At 36.5% G+C, this 20156-nt stretch overlaps 1 protein-coding gene across 3 annotated transcripts in view; it reads left to right on the top strand.

Annotated features, from left to right (window-relative positions):
- CSMD3 (CUB and Sushi multiple domains 3) overlaps positions 1 to 20156 on the top strand; it is a 699407-nt gene that overhangs the window by 475113 nt on the left and 204138 nt on the right. For all 3 annotated transcript variants that reach the window (XM_009643918.2, XM_009643926.2, XM_035899525.1), the window contains 3 exons: positions 9053 to 9244; positions 13048 to 13186; positions 15464 to 15651. In XM_009643918.2, coding sequence (XP_009642213.1) covers positions 9053 to 9244; positions 13048 to 13186; positions 15464 to 15651 — 519 coding nt within the window. The remainder of the gene's footprint in view (positions 1 to 9052; positions 9245 to 13047; positions 13187 to 15463; positions 15652 to 20156) is intronic.

Below are 20156 nucleotides of genomic sequence, written 5' to 3' on the forward strand. Positions count from 1 at the left end.
CTAAACAGGCCTTACAGGCCTTGAGCATCCTCAACTGGGAACACCCTTACTCCCTGCCCAGGAGCCCCATTTCAGCTCAGCAAAAGGCTCCTGAGCAATGCTGTAGGAGTGCTGCTCTCCAGCCCTGTGGATGGATCCTTTGGACCTACGCTTGGCTCCTGCACAGACTCTTCTGCCTTATGCTGTGGGGAGCTTGGCTCCTGGATGGACTGCAAGCCAGTCATATACCTGGATTATACTGCCAGATTTAGTAGTTGTTTTCAAAGGATAGATGCTTTTCCCCCAAATCCTTCCCATATCCTGCCTGTCAAATGTATACTTGGAGCATAGTAGGTAATGGGGGTTACTAGGCATGGCTCTGCATTCTATAACTGTCTTCAAAAGATTAGTAGTCAGGTTCACCTCTAATGCTTTTTTGCAGGTTGTGAAATCCCAAAAACTTTGCACTCAACTTATGTGTGGGTGTGGATGCATGAGCCTGTGCGTGTGACCACATATAATGCAATAGAACCTTAAGAGAACAATACCACACAAAGACCTTTCTGCTCATTTATTATCAGGATAACATTACTAAAATGGGAATATTATTTGTTATATACTGGGAAACAGGGAAAGAAAAAAAATAAAAGGAAAAAAAACTTCAACCTATTACCTTGTAAAGGACCTTGCAGCAGTTTCCAGCATGCATCTTTTCATGCAACTTTGCGAGTTGTGGCTTGCCTGTTTCTGTGAAACTGGGGACAGCCAGTGAAATTCCAACCAAGGGACTACACAGGTGCACAAATTCACAAGAAATCAGTAACTTGCTTAGTAAACTTGTTTTTTAGGACAGAACAATCTACTTGACTTAAACCTTCTTTTGACAATAGCATGCACACAACCTATGTTTGACAATTACATGTTTGCAAAGACAAGTACATAGGGCAGTTGGGGTGTCAGGATCTTCAAACTTTGTGTTACACACCCCTTTTTGTGCTCTGCCCAAGTTGTGGTCCCTGTGAGTTCAGAGGCCGCCAGGGAAATCCCTATGAAGGGCTACTGGATGGGTGTTATCCTCCCTGTTCCAATCTATAACCCTTTTTCAGTAATCTGTTTCCTGTTCTGATGTGTGGTACTAGGCTTAGTGCTAGAATGCATTTGGTCAGTGCTTAGTGTAAGAGGGAAATAAGACTCAGAAAGGTTCACTGAGAGTTATAGAGATGCGGTGGAGACGGGTCCTGCTTTCTGCAAGATAAGTACCACGCCTATGACTTTGGACAGCAAAATGACCTGTTAGCTATACCAGAGTCTTGGATTGCTAAGGTGGTTGCTGCTGCTGCTGCTGCTCTGAGAAGGTTTGGCATGTATGACCTGCAATCTACTATTGACAATCCACAGCATCTATTGCTCCATCATTTCTCACAGTCCATAAGCACAAGAGAAGCAAGCCGATATGTTGTCCCAGCTCTAGAAATTCAACATGGACCTTCTCTTCTTCCAGAAATTCACTCAAGAATTTCATCTCTTGTCTGGTCTTTTTGGAAGATCTGCAGCTGAAACTTAAACTGATGATTTAGCTATTTTCTTTCCAAGCTTTTATTGTATTTAGAATACTTAAGGAAGATTTCAAACAGAAAGTGAAACTAGTCCTATTCTTTGAGCTATTGACTCTTGAACTAGTCAGGAAGTTCTATGTGAGAAGCCACATCAATATATATTTATCTTCTGCTTCAAATTAGAATGGAGAGTTTTGAATTGTGGTCTACCCCAGTTTACCAATTTCTGTGTTTTAGGGTTTTTTGTTTGTGATTTTTTGTTTTGGGCTTTTTACTTCTTTGTTTGTTTTTTTCCCATGCAAAATAAAGCTGACCTATCTTCCACCTCCTAACTTGTGTACTGTTTCAGAATCTGAGCGGAATGAAACCGAAAGTTAAGTTCTTAAGATGATGTAGCTGAGAGCTAACTAAAGAGAACTTTCCTAGACCACCTAGAAAACCCTGACTGTGCAAAATGTTAAACTCTTTTTGTTGAAGGGGTGCATTTTCCCAATGAAATTCTGATTCTGTGCTTTATTCTTAATATTTTCCTGTTTTAATCTTCAAACAATAACTGACAAACTTACATAGAATCTATGAAGTCATGCAAAATCAACAAACTGTGTCTAAGGTTAGAATTTACTTAAGAATTATAATGGCTATGCTCCTAAATCTCTGTTAGATCTACAGCAGAAACAAAAGTTAAAAATAGACAAAAAAATTATCTTAGCAGTGCTTCTGTTGGTAGAAGACTGGATAAAACCACCATGGCTGTTTTATTCTTCTTTTTTTCAGGAAAAGTTGTATAGAGGGTTGGATTTGAGATAGCAAATACCAGGTTGACCTGATTCTCAAACAGTTTTAGAGATGCAGGGAGACTGCAGTGTCCATACAAGTAAAGGTATTACATGGAGTCTGGGAAAGCTTGAATTTTGAAGGTGAAGTCTGTCAGGATTGGTTCAGGTTGATGCAAGTTTGAAACGCCAACAAATGTAGAAAGCTTTTATTTAAAGTGATAGGAGTTTAGAAGAACATGTTGGTTTAAATAAGGTAAAAATAATTTTTTTTGACATGCTGTGTGTTATGAAGAACTTGAAATTTGGAAGGCTTAGAGCTTCTACTCTGATTTTGTGCTCTGGGGGAAAAAAAAAGGAAACAGGGAAGAAAGAACAAAAGTTTGTTTTCTTTTCCTTAATTCTCAACTAAAAAAATAAAATTCCCCTTTTTTTTCTTGTCAGAAGACATGCACAAATTAATCAAAATGAAGTAATTTTGTCTCAGAGTTGGGATTCAGACTCTTTCTTGGTATTAGACTTGGCATGCATTAGAGAACTAAATTTAGAAATCACTGTTAAGACCAAGAAATCCCAAGACATTTATTATATTGATCCCAGCATCAGTGGAGTTTATTACTGCCTTGTCACACTTTAAACATTATGTTTCAAAGTATCTTTCCCACATGAAAATGGAGCTGTCATCTTAGGACATTACAGTCACATATCAAGTTGTGTGGGCTTATGAGCTATCAGAAACCTTTGGACCCTGGCAGTAAGCTATTATTTTTAATGCAGGAATGATCAATTTGCAATAGTTTAATTATCTGATTTATTGATTAAACGTATTTTGGTGCATTATTATTAAAAAGATGTTTCAAAGTATTTTTATAGCCCACATCAAGGGCATTTGTAGACAGATCTGTGTTTAAAATCTCTGGGTATGACTGATTGTTAGTTTAATGGCTTTTGCAGCTCTGTAGGAACATTTGTACAGTCATGTATAGCTAGTCAAGTGATGATTTAAGATGCTCCCTCCTCTCAACTGCACAAAACATATGAATCTGTTTATATGAGTGCTCTTCAGACAAATCCAATCAAGTTGGGGGGGAGGAGGGATTTTTTACATGGCTTGGCTGCTATGAAACTCCATAATCAAGATTCTGCCCCACTTCCTTCAAGTCACATAGCAAGAATAGGGTAAGATAAGTAATTCTCCAGAGTAAGTATTATTTGTGCTTGTGCATTGGTGTATATTTTCTGGAGAATTGGTGGCCTCATATTAAAAGTCCTTGTTAAAGAATATGTTGTATGGATATCTGAGATATTAAGTCTCATTTGTGGGTCCTTTGGCTATTTCTGTATTAGCAAGTAACATAGACTAAGAGGAGCTGAATTGTAGATTGAAACAGCTGGTACTAAAACACTGCTGGCAACACTGTTCATATTCAGAGGTATTCTTAGTTCAGAGTTGTTCTAGTGTAGTTTAGGCGTGTATCTTCCTGTTTAGTTTCATCCAAAAGGAATCAATTCATGTGCTCCAAAACCATGCCCCAGTGTAAAACAAAACACAATCTGCAATTTTATTTCATAAGCACGCTCAGTTCTGAAGTGTGAACTGTTAATATAGAAACACTTTCTGTCCCTCTGACCATGTAGAAATTCATACAAGCCCTGTGTGTCTAATCCGCCCACTAATGTTGCACCTATTGAACATTTTGAGCATTGAGTCTCATTCATTCCCATTCTGAAGCTGCAGTTCTTGGCCAAGAACTATCTCTTTGAATTCTTAATCTAGCACAGATCTTTTGATTGATTGCAGTGTAATTATCCCAGAGAAAGAATAAAATAGGTTTCTGAATTTCTCTATCTTCATTGCTCTCATATGATCAGGCACAGCTTTATGCTACACACAGAGTCATTCTTGTACTTGTAATGTTTCGTGTACTAGGTAATAGACACTTTTTGGAGTTTGTCTTTTTCTCACGTAAAATGTAGTTTATAGCAATTTAGTCAGTTACATTTATAAATCATACCTCCCTAGTTATTCAAGACAATGTGATCATAAGAGAAGTCTTTTCTTAACTCTTAGTTTACAATGATTGTAATAGAATAAAACCTGATGTATTCTTTTCTTACTTTATGTATCAATTTTAATATTTCACAAACAACTTTAGAGCCTATACATGAACTTAAAGGGAATTGTTATAGCCTGCTCCATTTATTTTGCAGAAAGCTCTCAAGAATGCATTTGAGGTATGAGGGACTTTATAATTCCGAAGCTTTTTGCTTACACCACAAATTTTCATGGGGAATGATGAAGGCAGTGATTGAGGTGCCTGAATATATAATAGAAAAAAAAATGTGTTCTTCTACTGGAATATACAATTCATAATTAAAACAGTATAGATACTTCAAAAGGAGACAAAAAAAAATAGGCCAAAGGTAGCAAACAGGGAGTTAAGAATGCAGTACAGAACACACCCTATCAAGACAATTATGATAGAGATCCTCTCTGAAATCAAACACACACACACAGTTTTTAACAGTAGTAATGATGGGCCAGAGTCAGGCACATGAAACAAAAGCTAAGGAGCAGAGCAGACATTGCAGATAGCTGTGATTAAGAAATTCCATTTGAATATAAGGTTAATATATGTTAAGTCTCAAGAAATGCACTGGTCCTGTAACTGTACACAGTACTGAGATTTTCCTTCTCCATTTTCCTTCTTATATCATTATTTTTTCACCTTGCCCTCCAAAGAAATACTTCTGTATTTGAAGATTCTTATTTTGACAATTTGATTTATCAAAAAAAAAAAAAATCCATCTCCTTTTTGAGGCAAATATATGATATCAAGTGAGTCAAAATTTATTATAGCAAATTTGTTCTTAAGATAGAGGTTACATGTCTAATAAAAATTATTCATACAGGATTTTTCTCTCAATGGAAAAAGATTGATGTATCAGAATGATGTTTCCTTCCATTCCATCACATGAGAATGTTAAGTGTCTAAGACAGAAGTAGATGTTTCTCCTTTGTGATATTGACTATGGAGGGAATCTGGGAAACAAACCTATTAATAAGACACCTAATTTTTGCATGGCCAAAATTAAGTTAAATGAATCTCACTCCTAATCAAGCAAGTTGCATTTAGACACATGCTTACAAAGAAACATATGTGGTTTTCAGAAATACTGAAAAAGAACAACTTATTTATGCTTCAATCTCACAGTAAGTGTGGAACTGTGTTTGGATACCTTCTCCAATTGTATTCTTTTTAAAATTACTTAGAAGGAAAAAAATTGCAAAGAAAATGATCTTTTTTAGTAATTCGGTATCTTTCTTAGTAATTCTGTAATGTTCATTTTTTTTCCACAGCAAAATATGGGAAGATGTAAGAAAAATAAACAAATACACACATAAATAAAAATACAAACCTCTATCATCATTTTTATATATATATATAAGCCTCTACCACCATTTAAAATGACAATCAAACTGACAGCTGAAATTTTGTATCTAAATCTGTTACCTACATTTGTTGAAATGCTCTGTATATTTTGAAATGGAAGTAAGAGATACAAAACTGATTGAAGTGCTTGCTCTCAATAACAGCAACAAAATATTAGAGATATTTATATACATATAAATGAAAAATTTAGAGCAAGAGATGTGCCAAAACCTTATCTACCTTTGACTTGTCTAGTATGCATATCCATCCAGGGTTTTTAACTATTTCTATCCAATCACATTCACAAAGGTTGTGGGACAAATTATACAAACTATTCTAAGTTAGTAACTTTATAGCTCTACAGTGTAGTTGCACTAAGAAATTGCCACATTTTTATTAACCTGATGTGGATACTGAGGATAATGTCACACAACTACATGAATAAATAAATCACCTATCATATAGTAACAATATTACAGAGGTTTTTTTCTCTCATTCTTAAAATGCTTCCTTAAAGTGGCACTTTAACAGAAAATACGGAATAAAATTTTCCCACATATTTTAGACAAATCAAAACAAAATCACTATTTCTTTATAAAAAAGTAAAAATAAATATCTCATTTAGTGAACCCTAGTGTTTTTAATGGCATGCTGGGTTCTTTCCCTTCCTTACATTTTATTCATTGAGAATACATTCATTTACTTTTTATCAGCCTATTGAGAATTTCTGTATGACATTCATGGTTGGTTCTAAAACAGTAGCTCACCTTGTCTGTCAGACTGTTTCATAAATCCTTCAATTATAATCAATGTTTTTTATAGACCCTTGAAAATTGCCAAAAAAAACTCTGAAAAATGAGAATTAGGCTTTTAGAAATTGAGTACTTAAAAGCCTAAAATCCAGACTTAATAGCATTTTATCTACTTCCACTGTGGGAGCAGAGAACCTGTCTTTTGCATTCTAGTGATATAATGCAAAAGTCAGTCTTAAAGCAGGTTTGGTTATTTTATTTATTTTTAAATTAAGTCTGTGTGTATTTGATAGGAATTTGCACAGTTAAAAAAAAGGTCATAGAATAGTTTAGGTTGGAAAGACCTCTGGAGACCTGTAGCCCAATTTTCTGGTTACAAATGAGTCAAACAGATCAGGCTGCTTAGGGCTTTGAATATCTGTAAGGTTGGATATAACACAATCCCTCTGGAAAAAAAAAATCTAGAAAAAAAAGAGCAAGCATTAGTTTGAAAAAACATGCAAATATGCAAGAAGACTATTATACATGGCAAATAAAGAAAAGGTTATCAGTTTGGAATATAGATCTCATATTATAAAGTTAATATGCATAATTATTGCTAAGTGATTAAAAAACCCGAGACAGTTTGTATCAGGAATTGCAAACAGATCTAGGTATCGCTTTACCTTCTTCTTCAGCCATATACAATTCTTTTGCAGAATGATACAATCTAATAAGAACAATATAATGTACAGCTAATAACAAATTTCATAGTAACAACTTTCTCTCTTGAACACTTCAGGACTGATTACAAATTCCAGGTAAGTATCAGCCCCCACTTCTAGGGTTGATTTCAGCATGTTTTAAGTAAAGCACAGGAATGTTACTCTTGTTCATGGGAAGATTTGGGGCAGGTAGTGTCTAAGCAGGCAGAACACTGTTTCTCTCCAATATGGACTGCTTACACTGGCCAAAACTAATCAAAAGATAGTGTTCTGTGTTCTCTGTAGGGAGGAATGCAGATTAATATAAGACTGTTTTTACTACTTGCTTCAGCCTGATTTCACCTTAAGGATTTCTTTTTTACTTCTGGTCTGCATTAATGTTATGAGCCTTTCCATATTTCATGAAATTTCACTCCTGTGTGATCTAGCTCCAGTACCTTATTCTCATGCATGCAACATTTGCAAGATCTGCTAATATAGTGCAGTGAAATTTAGTAATTCCATATTTCAATAATATATTTTCTAAATTAAAACCCAGCAGCTTATTTAAAGATATAAACAGGAATCCTGATCATTGTGTCTAAAGCAGAAAATTTTAAAACTTGCATAATTATATTTTTTTAAAAAATATTATCTTTCATTTATTATGCAGTAGTTAATATTTTAAAGAAATATTTATTTAATCTGTGAGGAATAAGGATAAAAAATTTCCCTGAATTCTGGTTGTAGTTGTTTCTTTTTGGGGGGCGGGGGGGGTGTGTTTCCCTTTTATTCAGGACTTCTTGTGTGGAAAAACAACCCCATAAGAAGCCCCACAACTTTATAGAGCTAATTTTATTTTTATTAGGTATGTCTTGGAAAGCAAGATACTTCTTGTTTTTTTAGGGAAATTACCTATTTAGATCAAGATTTCTTCTTCAAAAACATAGTAAACATATAAACCACACACATTTCAGATTAATGCATTGCTGTCTCCTGGTATTAACTCCCCAGAAAGAGGGCATCTGAATTAAATCCTAGTACTACCTCTTTGTGTTTGTTACACAGATTGCTGAGCTCAGTGGGACTAGTTCCACAGGCAAATCTGACATTTGTTATTTATTTGTAATACGTATAACATGTTGCAGTTCTATAACGTAAGTAGGAAATAATATTTATTTAAATAAACACGGATGTGCTTACTTTTCACATAAGCTTCCATATTTCAGTGCAGAATATATTAAATAATCTGTTGATCATAAAATGTTAATTGTGGAGAAAATATCTATAAATGTCTCATTATTCTCTTGTAGTCGTTGTGACTGTGTGCTGTCTTAGTAATAATCTATTTATGCAATATGTGTAGCTGTATATTCTCTCAGACTAAGTCCATGTGTATTTTTTGTGTAGGTGATTTCTTTAATATTATTACAACAGCCTAGCATGGTAGATATGTCATGTGCAAGAGTATAGATATGAGTATTCAATGAAATTCACTTCCAAATTTGCTACTAGACGTTATACCATATATATGTTTAAGAACTATAGAATTGTGGAGAACTGAAGATGTGTACAAGCAGAGACTACTGGACAACCTGAGGTTCTTAATCCATTATTTCCATTATTCATATGAAAAAAATCCTCCAAGTTAGAAGTGCTGACTGTCCAGGGTACTATTAAACACTTTCAATAATTAAAGCAGGTGGCAAAAAACAATAAAATAAAAGCAGCAGATTCTTGGATGATTTCTCAAAATTTTAGAAGTAAGTAGGAAAATTTTGAATTTGCAGAGCTTCCTAACTAGAAAAACATAATGGGAAAAAAAATGGACTGAAAAGCTGACTTTTAGATTTTTTTTTTTCCCTTCTCTGCTAGGTTCTGTAGCTACTGCCTGCCGTGATCCTGGTGTGCCCATGAATGGAACCAGAAATGGGGATGGAAGAGAACCTGGAGACACAGTCATTTTTCAGTGTGACCCTGGCTATGAACTGCAAGGAGATGAGAGAATAACCTGCATTCAGGTAGAAAACCGGTACTTCTGGCAGCCCAACCCACCAGTATGTATAGGTATGCAGAAAAGATCAAATAATACTTTTCTAAATTTTGAAATAAAATACATTTTGACTGTCCAACTTCATGTTCTTTCCATTTGTTACCTGGAGAGTCTTGCTGATTATCAACTAGACCTTGGGAAGCACTAAATGAAAGAACCAGTCTCACTGTAAACAGAAGAAGTAACTGCTTGTCCTGCTTTTGGCTGGGATAGAGTTAATTTTCTTCCTAGTAGCTGGCATAGTGCTGTGGTTTGGATTTAGTACCAGAAGAATGCTGATAACACACTGAAGTTTTAGTTGTTGCTAAGCAGTGCTTACACCACTAGGGGGAGTTGGCTGGGGGGAGTGATCACTGCTCAAGAGAGGTGGGTGACATCAGTCAGTGGGTGGAGAATGGTTGCGTAATTTTTTTTCTGGGGTTTTGTTTCTATCTCTCTCTTGTTGTTTTCCTTTTCTTCACCATTATTATTATTATTATTATTATTATTATTATGTTATTATTATAAATTTCTTATTTCAACCCATGAGTTTTGTGGGGTTTTTTTACTCTTCTGATTCTCTCCCCCATCCCACTGTGGGGGGAGGGTGAGCAACTGGCTGTATGGTGCTTAGTTGCCAGCTGGGGCTAAATCACATCACTGCTAATGTGTGTAAATGAAAGAGTTAGTTAAGAAAGAAGCTACTAACATGCAAACATTCTATCAATGAACTTAACAGAGTTAGGCAAGACCACATGAGGAAAGTATCATGAATGCAGACATTGGCAGAAGGTAGTCTGGAACACGGACATAACAGTTTGAGTTAACATCTTTGTATCATCACATGTAGGTTCAGGGTGCCTCAGAAAATATCGCCAGACTGATACAGTTCAGGGGTCATTTCAGTGAAGCTTGGTTACAGTGAATAACCTTAATGTCTTGTTTGGTACTCTTTTACATTTTCATTCTTGAGATACTCAGATAGTGCAGCCTAAACCATTAAAGTACTTCATGAGCATGAACATACAGAGATATACTGAGGAACACTAGTTCCAGGTGATAAGCAACCTTGACATTCCATATAACCTCACAGTTCAAGACTCATTTGCATGAAATTTTAGTTCAGCAAGATAGGATACAGTGACCTCTTTTACACTTAAAGGAAGCATATTGTTTTGTAATAATCACATATTATTTTGATTCAGAATTGTAAAAAAAGAACATTAAATAAAAGATGCTTCTGATTAGAAACAATACCAATTTTAATCTTGTGAAGACAGAGAAATTGCCATTATTATCCTTACTGTAAAACACAGTAAATGTTTTATCGTAAATAAAACTTCTCCAGACTGTTCCCTTGTAGCTAATGGAATTTCTCTAGCAATTGAACAGCTCTATGAAAATGTTACCATGATATAATTTATGTTTGGCAATAGTTAGGAGAAGTAAAAAAAATTGTGCTAGCTCTGGAAAAATTATTATATGCATTTGCTACTACTATTGATTTATAATATTTATGTGTTCCTAGACTAAGGTGTTGGTTCAGCTTTTAACTGTTTTTACAGAAAATGGTGATTTTTGGATTTAATTACCACTCACAATACCAAAATATAAGTGAAGATTCTGATTTTATTTTTGGTTTTGAGGAAATTTAGCTATCCATTGCTCCCTTTTAATATAAGAAAAATATGTCAAAAGTAGAAAGACTGTACTCATATGTGTTGTAACTGTGGGTGCATTAATCTGCTTAAGATTTCTACTTGCACTACTTGAATTCTTAAAAGGCATGAAAGGCTGTGGATGTTTTCTGCCCAGACTTTGGTAAAGTCTTTCCCACAGCATTGTCCTAGAGAAACTGTCTGCTCATGGCTTGGAGAGGTGTACTCTTTGCTGAGTAAAAAACTGTCTGCATGGCCAGATCCAAACAGTTGTGGTGAATGGAGTTAAATCCAGTTGATGGCCTGTAACAAGTGCTGTTCCCCAGGGCTCAGTTTTGGGCCCAGTTCTGTTTAATATCTTTATCAATGACCTGGATGAGGGGATTGAGTGTACCTTTAGTACGTTTGCAGGTGATGCCAGGTTGGTCAGGAGTGTCGATCTGCTTGAAGGTAGGAAGGCTCTGCAGGAGAGACCTGGACAAGCTGGATTGATGGGCCAAGGCCAACTGTATAAAGTTTAACAAGGCCAAATGCTGGGTCCTGCACTTGGGTCACAACAGCCCCATGCAATGCTACAGGATTAGGGAAGAGTGGCTGGAATGCTGCTCAGTGGAAAAGGACCTGGAGTTTCTGGTTAGAAGCCGGCTGAATATGAGTCAGCAGTGTGGCCAGGTGGCCAAGAAGGCCAATGGCATCCTGGCTTGTAGCAGGAAAAGTGTGGCCAGCAGGAGTAGGGAAGTGATCGTGTCCCTGTACTCTGCACTGGTGAGGTCACACCTTGAATCCTGTGTTCAGTTTTGGGCCCCCTCACTACAGGAAAGATATTTGGGTACTGGCATGTGTCCAGAGAAGAGCAACGAAGCTGGTGAAGAGTCTGGAGCACAAGTCTTATTGAAGAGTGTCTGAGGAAAGTGGGTTTGTTTATTATGGAGAAAAGGAGGCTGAAGGGAGACCTTGTCACTCTCTACAACTACCTGAAAGGAGGTTGTAGTGAGGTGAGTGTCAGTCTCTTCTCCCAAATCACAAGCAATAGGACAAAAAGAAATGGCTTCAAGTTGCACCAGGGGAAGTTTAGATTGGATACTAGAAAAAATGTCTTCACCAAAATGGTTGTCAAGCATTGGAAGAGGCTCCCCAGGGAAGTGGTAGAGTCTCCATCCCTGGAGGTATTTAAAAGATGTTTAGATGGGGTGCTTAGGGATGTGGTCTAGTGGTGGACTTGTCAGTGTTAGGTTAATGGTCGGACTCAATGGTCTTAAGGATCTTTTCCAGCCTAGATGATTCTATGATTCTGTAAGTGATTTAAGTAACATTTGAGCTAATAGAATATGTTTCAGAAGACCTGAGCTATCAATTCCTTTTCCTGGCGCTGCAGACGATTACTTTGTAGGATTTGATTTTGCGAATTACAAGGCTTTATGTATCTTATCTAGAATCTTTTGAATAAAATTTTAGAAGTTCTTTCAAAAAAGGTCTTAAGAAAACATGATTATCTTGTTCTTATTTGAAGTCTCAGTTAAAAATGCTAAAGTACAAAATTTCTTCAGGGCAGTGAAACTTTTTTCTTTTTATTAACTATTTACATTTCTGGACCACAAACGCACAACATTTAGGATCCTCAAAATCACACAGAGAAATATGTTTGTTCTATTCTACTTGTGCTTAGAAGATATTTTATTTATCTCTGAGTTTGAAAACTGTACAATTACTAGAATGTTTTTTGTTGAATTTAATTTATATTATATCAGCCAATCAGAATTTCTAATCAGTTCTTCCTGGTGAAAATGTAGGTAGTTGCATTATCAGTGTAAGTAGATCATATTTCATACTTTTCTTTTAACAAAAAGTAAAAAGTGGAAAGCTTATCCAGTCAAGTTTTTTTATGTCTACAGCCAGAGCCTTTTTCAAGTTCACAGTATTTTCAGAAAAGCCCTGACATAATGCTATGCAAGCAAATAAAAGGACACAGTGTTCAAAAACAAGTGCTCCACTTAGTAGTATTAGTATTTGTCTAAGGAGAAATGTGGATACATTTTTTATTTCTGTTAAGGCTTTGTAAATATTTCACTTGTTTCTTGTTTAACTTTTGGAGGACATTAAATGTCAGTGAACAGATTGCTGGTACTTGCTTCTTTTTTTCTTACCTTCTTTCCTCAGTTCCAATTTATTTTTATTCACAGCTCCCTGTGGAGGAAACTTGACTGGCTCATCAGGTTTTATACTTTCACCAAACTTCCCTCATCCTTATCCCCACAGCAGAGATTGTGACTGGACTATCACTGTTAATAATGATTATGTTATATCATTAGCATTTATCAGGTAAACTGCGACTTTCTCATAATTTTTAAAGTCATGTTTGTAACTTTATTATTGGCAGGCATTCAGAGCTTTGTAGGGTAACAAATGTACACTTAATATAACTACCAAAGTGATTAGTAATTGTTATCTTGGTTAGCAGTTACAGCAAATACATTGAAGTATTCAATACACATAGGTGGAGCTTGGGAGGTCATTGCTCCTGTTCAGTTGAAAGCACTCTCAGTTTACACTGACTACTCTGGAAGTGGATGGTGCTCAATTTACAAAGATTCTCTCCCTGAGAAGGCAGCATGGAGTAACTCACTGAATTGTTGCCAACCCACGACAATGGTCTTTAATGATGAAGCCTATTGATTCATCATATTTTGTAGGAGACCTCACCTTCTAGTTAAGCAACATTTCAAAATTAGTCTTTAAATTTAGTTTTATTAGTCCATATCATGTCAGGATACTTCAACAGGATACTTCCTGTTGTTCTGGTTATTAAATGGAATTGTTTTAGTATTTTCCTCTATCACAATGCAAAAATTGTGATAAAAAATTAAATAGAGCTTAATAAAATCCACAGAGGAACTTTTGCTGTCTGCATTGTATGTAATGCATAAAGTAAATTAATATACATATTATGTGTGAAAATATGCATATGATGATGTCACAGGAAGGTTAAAAATTTTACTTGTAATGTCCCATCAAATTTAAGTCCTTCTTATTCTGGTTGTTCTATAATAGTGGCTTTATTGTTACGATTAGTAATAACGTGATGGCTTGTTTAGTGATGTGGGTCGTATAGTTGTCTATTCTCAGTGCTCAGTGATATATGTGTTTTGAAGAATTCCTTCCAAGCAAAGTATATAGTTGTCTATTCTCAGTGCTCAGTGATATAATATGTGTTTTGAAGAATTCCTTCCAAGCAAAGTAATCTCTCAATTATATTTACATAATTAACAATTTAACTATTTTGTTGGTGATTTCAGAATGCTGTAAGTTGCCAAGCAACTTCCTACTGCACTAGTAGCACTTTTTTTTTGTTGAGTGAAATTTCATGAGCTCAAAATATTTAAGAATATTCTGCTCTTTATATTGCACATTTAGTTATGAGATCCTACATCTTAGAATAAAAACAATATTTTACAGTGTGATGCAGTATGATGTAGTATGTGAACAGTTTACAGATTCCAAATATTGCCAAGTTTTTTTTTTTTAAATCTGGACAGTTGCTATGATTCTTGACAGAAGTTGACAAGCTTAGTCTTGGTCAAAGTAGAATGCATACTTTCTGAAACTTGCCTCACTTGCGACACACAGACTGTTCCAGAGTCAGAAAGAAACCCTTCCTGTATAAACCAGACTCTGGATACTCCACTGAGTACTGTTAAATATGCTTTTCAGTGGGACTTACTCCAGCTAAACTTTTTAAACTCTAACTATGGAATTTTAAAAACCAAAGCTGTTGACATTTGACTTCTGTATTTCTTTTGTAAGGAAATATTTTTTAAATAATCCAAAAGTTAAAAAATATTTTCCCTGAAGGAGCTGTATCAGGTCTTCAATGCCTATACATATTTTAATCAGGAGCTAGCGTCAAACGGAGACAAAATAATTCTAGTTGTTGGATTTTCATTCTTTTACTGCGAATCTTTTTTTTACAGTTTTTTTGTATAGGGACAATCTTATAAGTAACTCTCTGCCCTTAATTAAGTTTAAGTTCAAAATTAACTGATTAATTTTGTTAATTAACTATAGATACATGATTAACTAAATTAATTAACTTTTAAAAATGAACTACAATTAAGTTCAAAAGAAAATATGAGTTTTCAATACTACCTTTTCATTTAAGCTTATTAGAGGGAAAATGCTTCTTGCTTTTAGGTTTACTGGAAGATGTCCTGGCTGTGTGAAAGTGTTCAGTCTAATTGGAAGCTGTGTGCACTCTGCAAGTGACTGCATTATATCATAAAGCATTTCTGGCAAGCATTCCAGTAGATCTATGTTGTTAATTTCTCTAAAGCTTTAGAAATGTTGTTATTAATTTTTTTCTATGTAAAAAGTTTACTTTTTTTTCTGGCTAGCAGCAAAATATTATTTCTAGGCAGAGAACTAATAAATGTAGTATTTCTCTGGTTTTCTAATAAAGCACTTCTACAAACCATTATTCTGAGAGTGGAGGGATATTTCCATTTATGAAAAGAGTGATAGTAACCTTTTATTTAAGCTAATAAGAGCGAAGATGTTAGGCAAAACATATTCTATGTAATATTTCTCTTTTTTGTTCTACAGTTTCAGTATAGAACCAAATTATGATTTCCTTTATATCTATGATGGGCCAGATGGTAATAGCCCACTGATCGGGAGCTTTCAAGATAGCAAGCTGCCAGAGAGGATAGAAAGCAGTTCAAATGCCATGCATCTGGCTTTTCGGAGTGATGGATCTGTTAGTTTTACTGGATTCCACCTAGAGTATAAAGGTAAATAAAATTATTTTTCTTTTATATTAAAACAGTTCAATACATTAGTGTAAATTTTAATCTGTTTGAATTTCTCATAGTTTTCTGCCTGAAAATGTTTTGGTTTTGCCTAAGAGTATGATAACTTTTATTGTCCATAAAGTTATAAGGGTACTACTGTATGATAAAGCTTCTAGTATTATTTCATTTAGCTGATACATGATAATGTTAAATATATTATTCCAAAGAAAAAAAAATCAAACAGAAGTTTATGTTTCAAAAATAATGATGCAGTGACAAAATTTAACAGCATATATATGTGTTTTTTCCAGAACATAATTTATTTTTATTTTTCCTAGAGTCTAGAAGAACAATATTGCAAATGAAAAAATACTTTGGCTAGACCTTTTCATGATAGGCCATGGTAAAGCTGTCTCCCTGTCTCAGACCAATCTATCTGGGGTCGTAACACAGTAAAAAAAAAAAAAAAAAAATACAGGCTTTTAAAAATTCGTAATCAATAGAAGCTTTCATAACTGCCTCTGTGTGGCTCAAGAAACATGAGTTTCTTGAAAAAAGTATACAAGGGAAAGACTGATGCATTTGTTGTTTTGAAAACCCACAAAGTTTTCTTTTACTTTTCTAAAGTCATTGGTTTCTGCAAACGTAAAGGAAGTTGTCTCCACAGTATGAGCTAGTCCTAGAAGTAGGTCTCAAACATGTTGATGGGAAGCCCACTTATATGTAGTATTCCACATCACTTAAAAACATTTATTCTTCCCTCTCAATTAAATTGAAGAATGATAAATGCAGATGGAAGTGCGAAGAAAGCAGTTCAGGGGCACAGAACTTCTAAAGAACAAGCAAGTGTATTGGTTTCCCAAAGGGCCCAATCTTTTCCTGCTGTGCTGTTGAATATAGTCTTGTCTCATGGAATTAAAGGGTTTCTCCCCTCCACTAATCCAAGTATGAAGGATAATCATTAGGGACACTGTCTTTTCTTATTCTTGATCTAGGTTTAAACAAAGAAGTAAACTTCTGTACTTTGGAATCAAGGCAGAATACTGTTTCTAATATTACTGCTAGCCCGTGTGTGCCACTAAGATCTCTTATTTCTTTCCGAGCTTCCAGCAGTCACGATGCCAAAGAAATGATACAGGTTTTCACCACATTTCTAAAAGGGACTGGAAATCTAAGTAATGGGAAACTGTAGGCATTAGGTTATGTGTTTGTGTGTGTATATATTTAAGTGAAGGGTAGTATGAAAAAAGGAACAGACTTAATCCTAATTTTCCCTGTCTACCTGATACAGTTATATCTCCTGCTTTTCTCAGAATATCTGGATTATGCATTTCAACATCTACCTCAGAACAGTGAAACATAAACAAAAGGAAGTATTTTAATTCCCATTAAAAAAATTCAAGCTTTATTAAATTTGGACAGCTCAAAATCCCTTAAGCAGAGGACCAGTTTACACAGTAAATTATTTTGCTTTTACTGGGTCTATCTGCTAAATATCACACTGCACTGCTTAAATTATTTTAGGAGTATCATAAGAATATTTAATGTCAGGCTGCACCTTGAATACTGTGTTCAGTTTTGGGGCCCTCACTACAAGAAAGACACTGAGGTGCTGGAGCACATCCAGAGGGCAACGAAGCTGGTGAAGGCTCTGGAGCACGAGTCTGATGAAAAGCATCCGAGGAAAGTGGGGTTGTTTAGTATGGAGAAAAGGAGGCTGAAGGGAGACCTTATTACTCTCTACAAGGAGTCTGTAGTGAGGTGGGTTTCAGTCTCTTCTCCCAGGTAAGCGGCAATAGGACAAGAGGAAATAGTCTCAAGTTACACCAGGGGAGGTATAGATTGGATATTAGGAAATTTCTTCACCAAAATGGTTGTCAAGCATTGCAAGAGGCTGCCCAGGGAAGTGGTTGAGTCCCCATTCCTGGAGGTATTTAAAAAATGTGGAGACATGGTGCTTAGGTACAGGGTTTAGTGGTGTACTTGTCAAGGTTAGGTTAATGGTTGGACTTGATGCTCTTAAGTGTCCTTTCCAACCTAAGTAATTCTATGATTCTGTGTCTTAAAATTTGAAAGTATTATGTATATATATATAAAATACATATTATATTCTATATGTGTATAGAATATATAACTGTTATTAGTTGGCAAAAAGAGCAGTTGTAAAGATTCTTAACAAATTTTTGTTAGTTTCTTGCATAGTGGATTGTAAGTATCAGTGTAAGCATGGTATCTGCAACAGAAAATTGACATGCATTTAATGTAGCCAAAATGAATAATTACACTATTGAGGAGAAAACTCTTAATAGAGTGGTTTATGAATCAAGTATCTTATTTTTACTTATAATATGTGACTGGGCAGGGAACATGCAGAGCAACAGACTTCAGGGAAGAGTTATTAGTGGTGTGATATATCACAAATAGGAAGGAAAAGGCAGAGGAAGGTAAAGAATGGATTTAAGGTGTACACCTAAGAAGTTCTAAACTACTTTGAATAAGAGATGCCATTTTGTGAAGGATTTACATTTTCATGAGCAGAGAATGGTTAGATTAGTTGAGGAAATCACCTACAGATATTGTTGTAGGTGCCTGACACAGACCAGCTGGCTGAGAAAACAAATGATACCTGGAAAAGCATAGCCCTGGTACTCACAGGGAATTTTAACCACTCCAGTAGCTGCTGCAGGGATGATGTGGCTTAGCACAAGGAGTCCAAGGGATCTTTTAAGTGTGTTCATAACAATTTTTTGATGCAGGTGATCCCCTAGGTGACTAGGGCAAATACTCTACTGGAATGGTTAATAACCACTGGGGCTGAGGACCCAATGAAAAGAAAATGGAAAAGGTTGTGGTATTGAATAACTCTTTGCCTTGTTTTTTACTGTTATGTTTTGCCCCCAGTCCTCCCTCAACCTACTAGTAGGGTTTCTGGGAGTACAGCATTATCCACAGAGGAGAAAGAAAGAGTCAGGAAGCAATTAAGCCATCTGGTTGTACATATCTCCATTGGAACAGAAGAGATGTACCCAAGAGTGTTGAGGAAGCTGGCGATGACACTGCAAAGCTGCTTTTTTTCATCTCTGAAAGGTCATGGCAGTCAGCATGGTTCCTAGTGAATGGAAAAGATAAATGTCATATGCACCTTGAAGAACATCAAGAAGAGGGCCTGGGGAAGTACAGGGCTGGTCATTTTAAACTCACTCCCTGGAAAGATTATGGAGCAAATCTGCCCGGAAACTTTTAAAAACAAAGGACAGGTAGCTGTTTGGGAACAGTCTGCATGGATTTACCATAGGGAATCATGCCCAGCCAACATGTCACTGTCTATGAGGAGAAGAAAGGCTGTGTGGACAAGGGGAGAGTAGCGGATATTGAATAGCCTGACTTCAGAAAAGCCTTTGACACACTCTTTGCCAGTATCCTGAGAGAGTCCAGTTTGATGAAATATGGGCTGAATAAGTGGATGATAATGTGGGTGGAAAATTGATTAGATTGCTGAGCTCAGACACTTGGCTAGTATTAATTGTGATTAATAATGTGGGCAGTATTGTCTTTACTGATGACCTGTATGATGGGACAGAGCAAGTTTGTGGAAAAAAATGGTTTGAAGGGGTGTATTGGGTTTCTGTGGCAAGGTCTTGGCAGTGGGGGGGCTACAGGGATGGCTTCTGTGAGAAGCTGCTAGAAGTTTTCCCTATGTCTGTTGCTGGCCAAGGCCAAGCCAATCAGTGATGGTGGAAGTGCCTCTATTTAAGAAGGAAAAAAACCAGCTGCAGCTGAGTGGCCGGAGAGAGACGAGAAGTGAGAGGATGTGAGAGAAAACAGCCCTAGCAGGCACCAAGGTCAGTGAAGAAGGAGCAGGAGGAGGCGCTCCAGGTGCCAGAGCAGAGATTCCCCTGCAGCCCATGGTGAAGATCATGGTGAGGCAGGCTGTCCCCCTGAAGTCCATGGAGGTCCACGGTGAGGCAGATATCCACTTGTAGCCTATGGAGGACCCCATGCCAGAGCAGGTGGATGTCTGAAGGAAGGGGGCTGTGACCCCATGGGAAGCCTGTGACAGATCCTTGCCAGGTTCCTGGCAAGACTTTGCAGACCCATGGGGGGAGGAGCCCATGCCGAAGCAGGTTTGCTGGCAGAACTTGTGACCCTGCAGGGGACCCATGCTCGAGCAGTCTGCTCCTGAGGGACTGCACCCTGTAGAAATTATGGACCCATGCTGGAGCAGTTTGTGAAGAACTGTAGCCTGTGGGAAGCACTAACACTGGAGAAGTTCATGAAGGACTGTCTCCCGTGAGAGGGGCCCCACGCATGAGCAGGGGAAGAGTCCTCTTTCTAGGAAGAAGAAGCGGCAGAGACAACGTGTGATCACACAATCACAGAATTGCAAGGGTTGGAAGGGACCTCGGGAGATCATCTAGTCCAACCCCCCTGCTAAAGCAGGCTCTCCTAGAGCATTCTACACAGGACTTTGTCCAGGTGGGCCTTGAATATCTCCAGAGAAGGAG

Source organism: Egretta garzetta, unplaced genomic scaffold (assembly GCF_000687185.1).
Source record: "Egretta garzetta isolate BGI_Z169 unplaced genomic scaffold, ASM68718v1 scaffold240, whole genome shotgun sequence".
Lineage (NCBI taxonomy): Eukaryota > Metazoa > Chordata > Aves > Pelecaniformes > Ardeidae > Egretta > Egretta garzetta.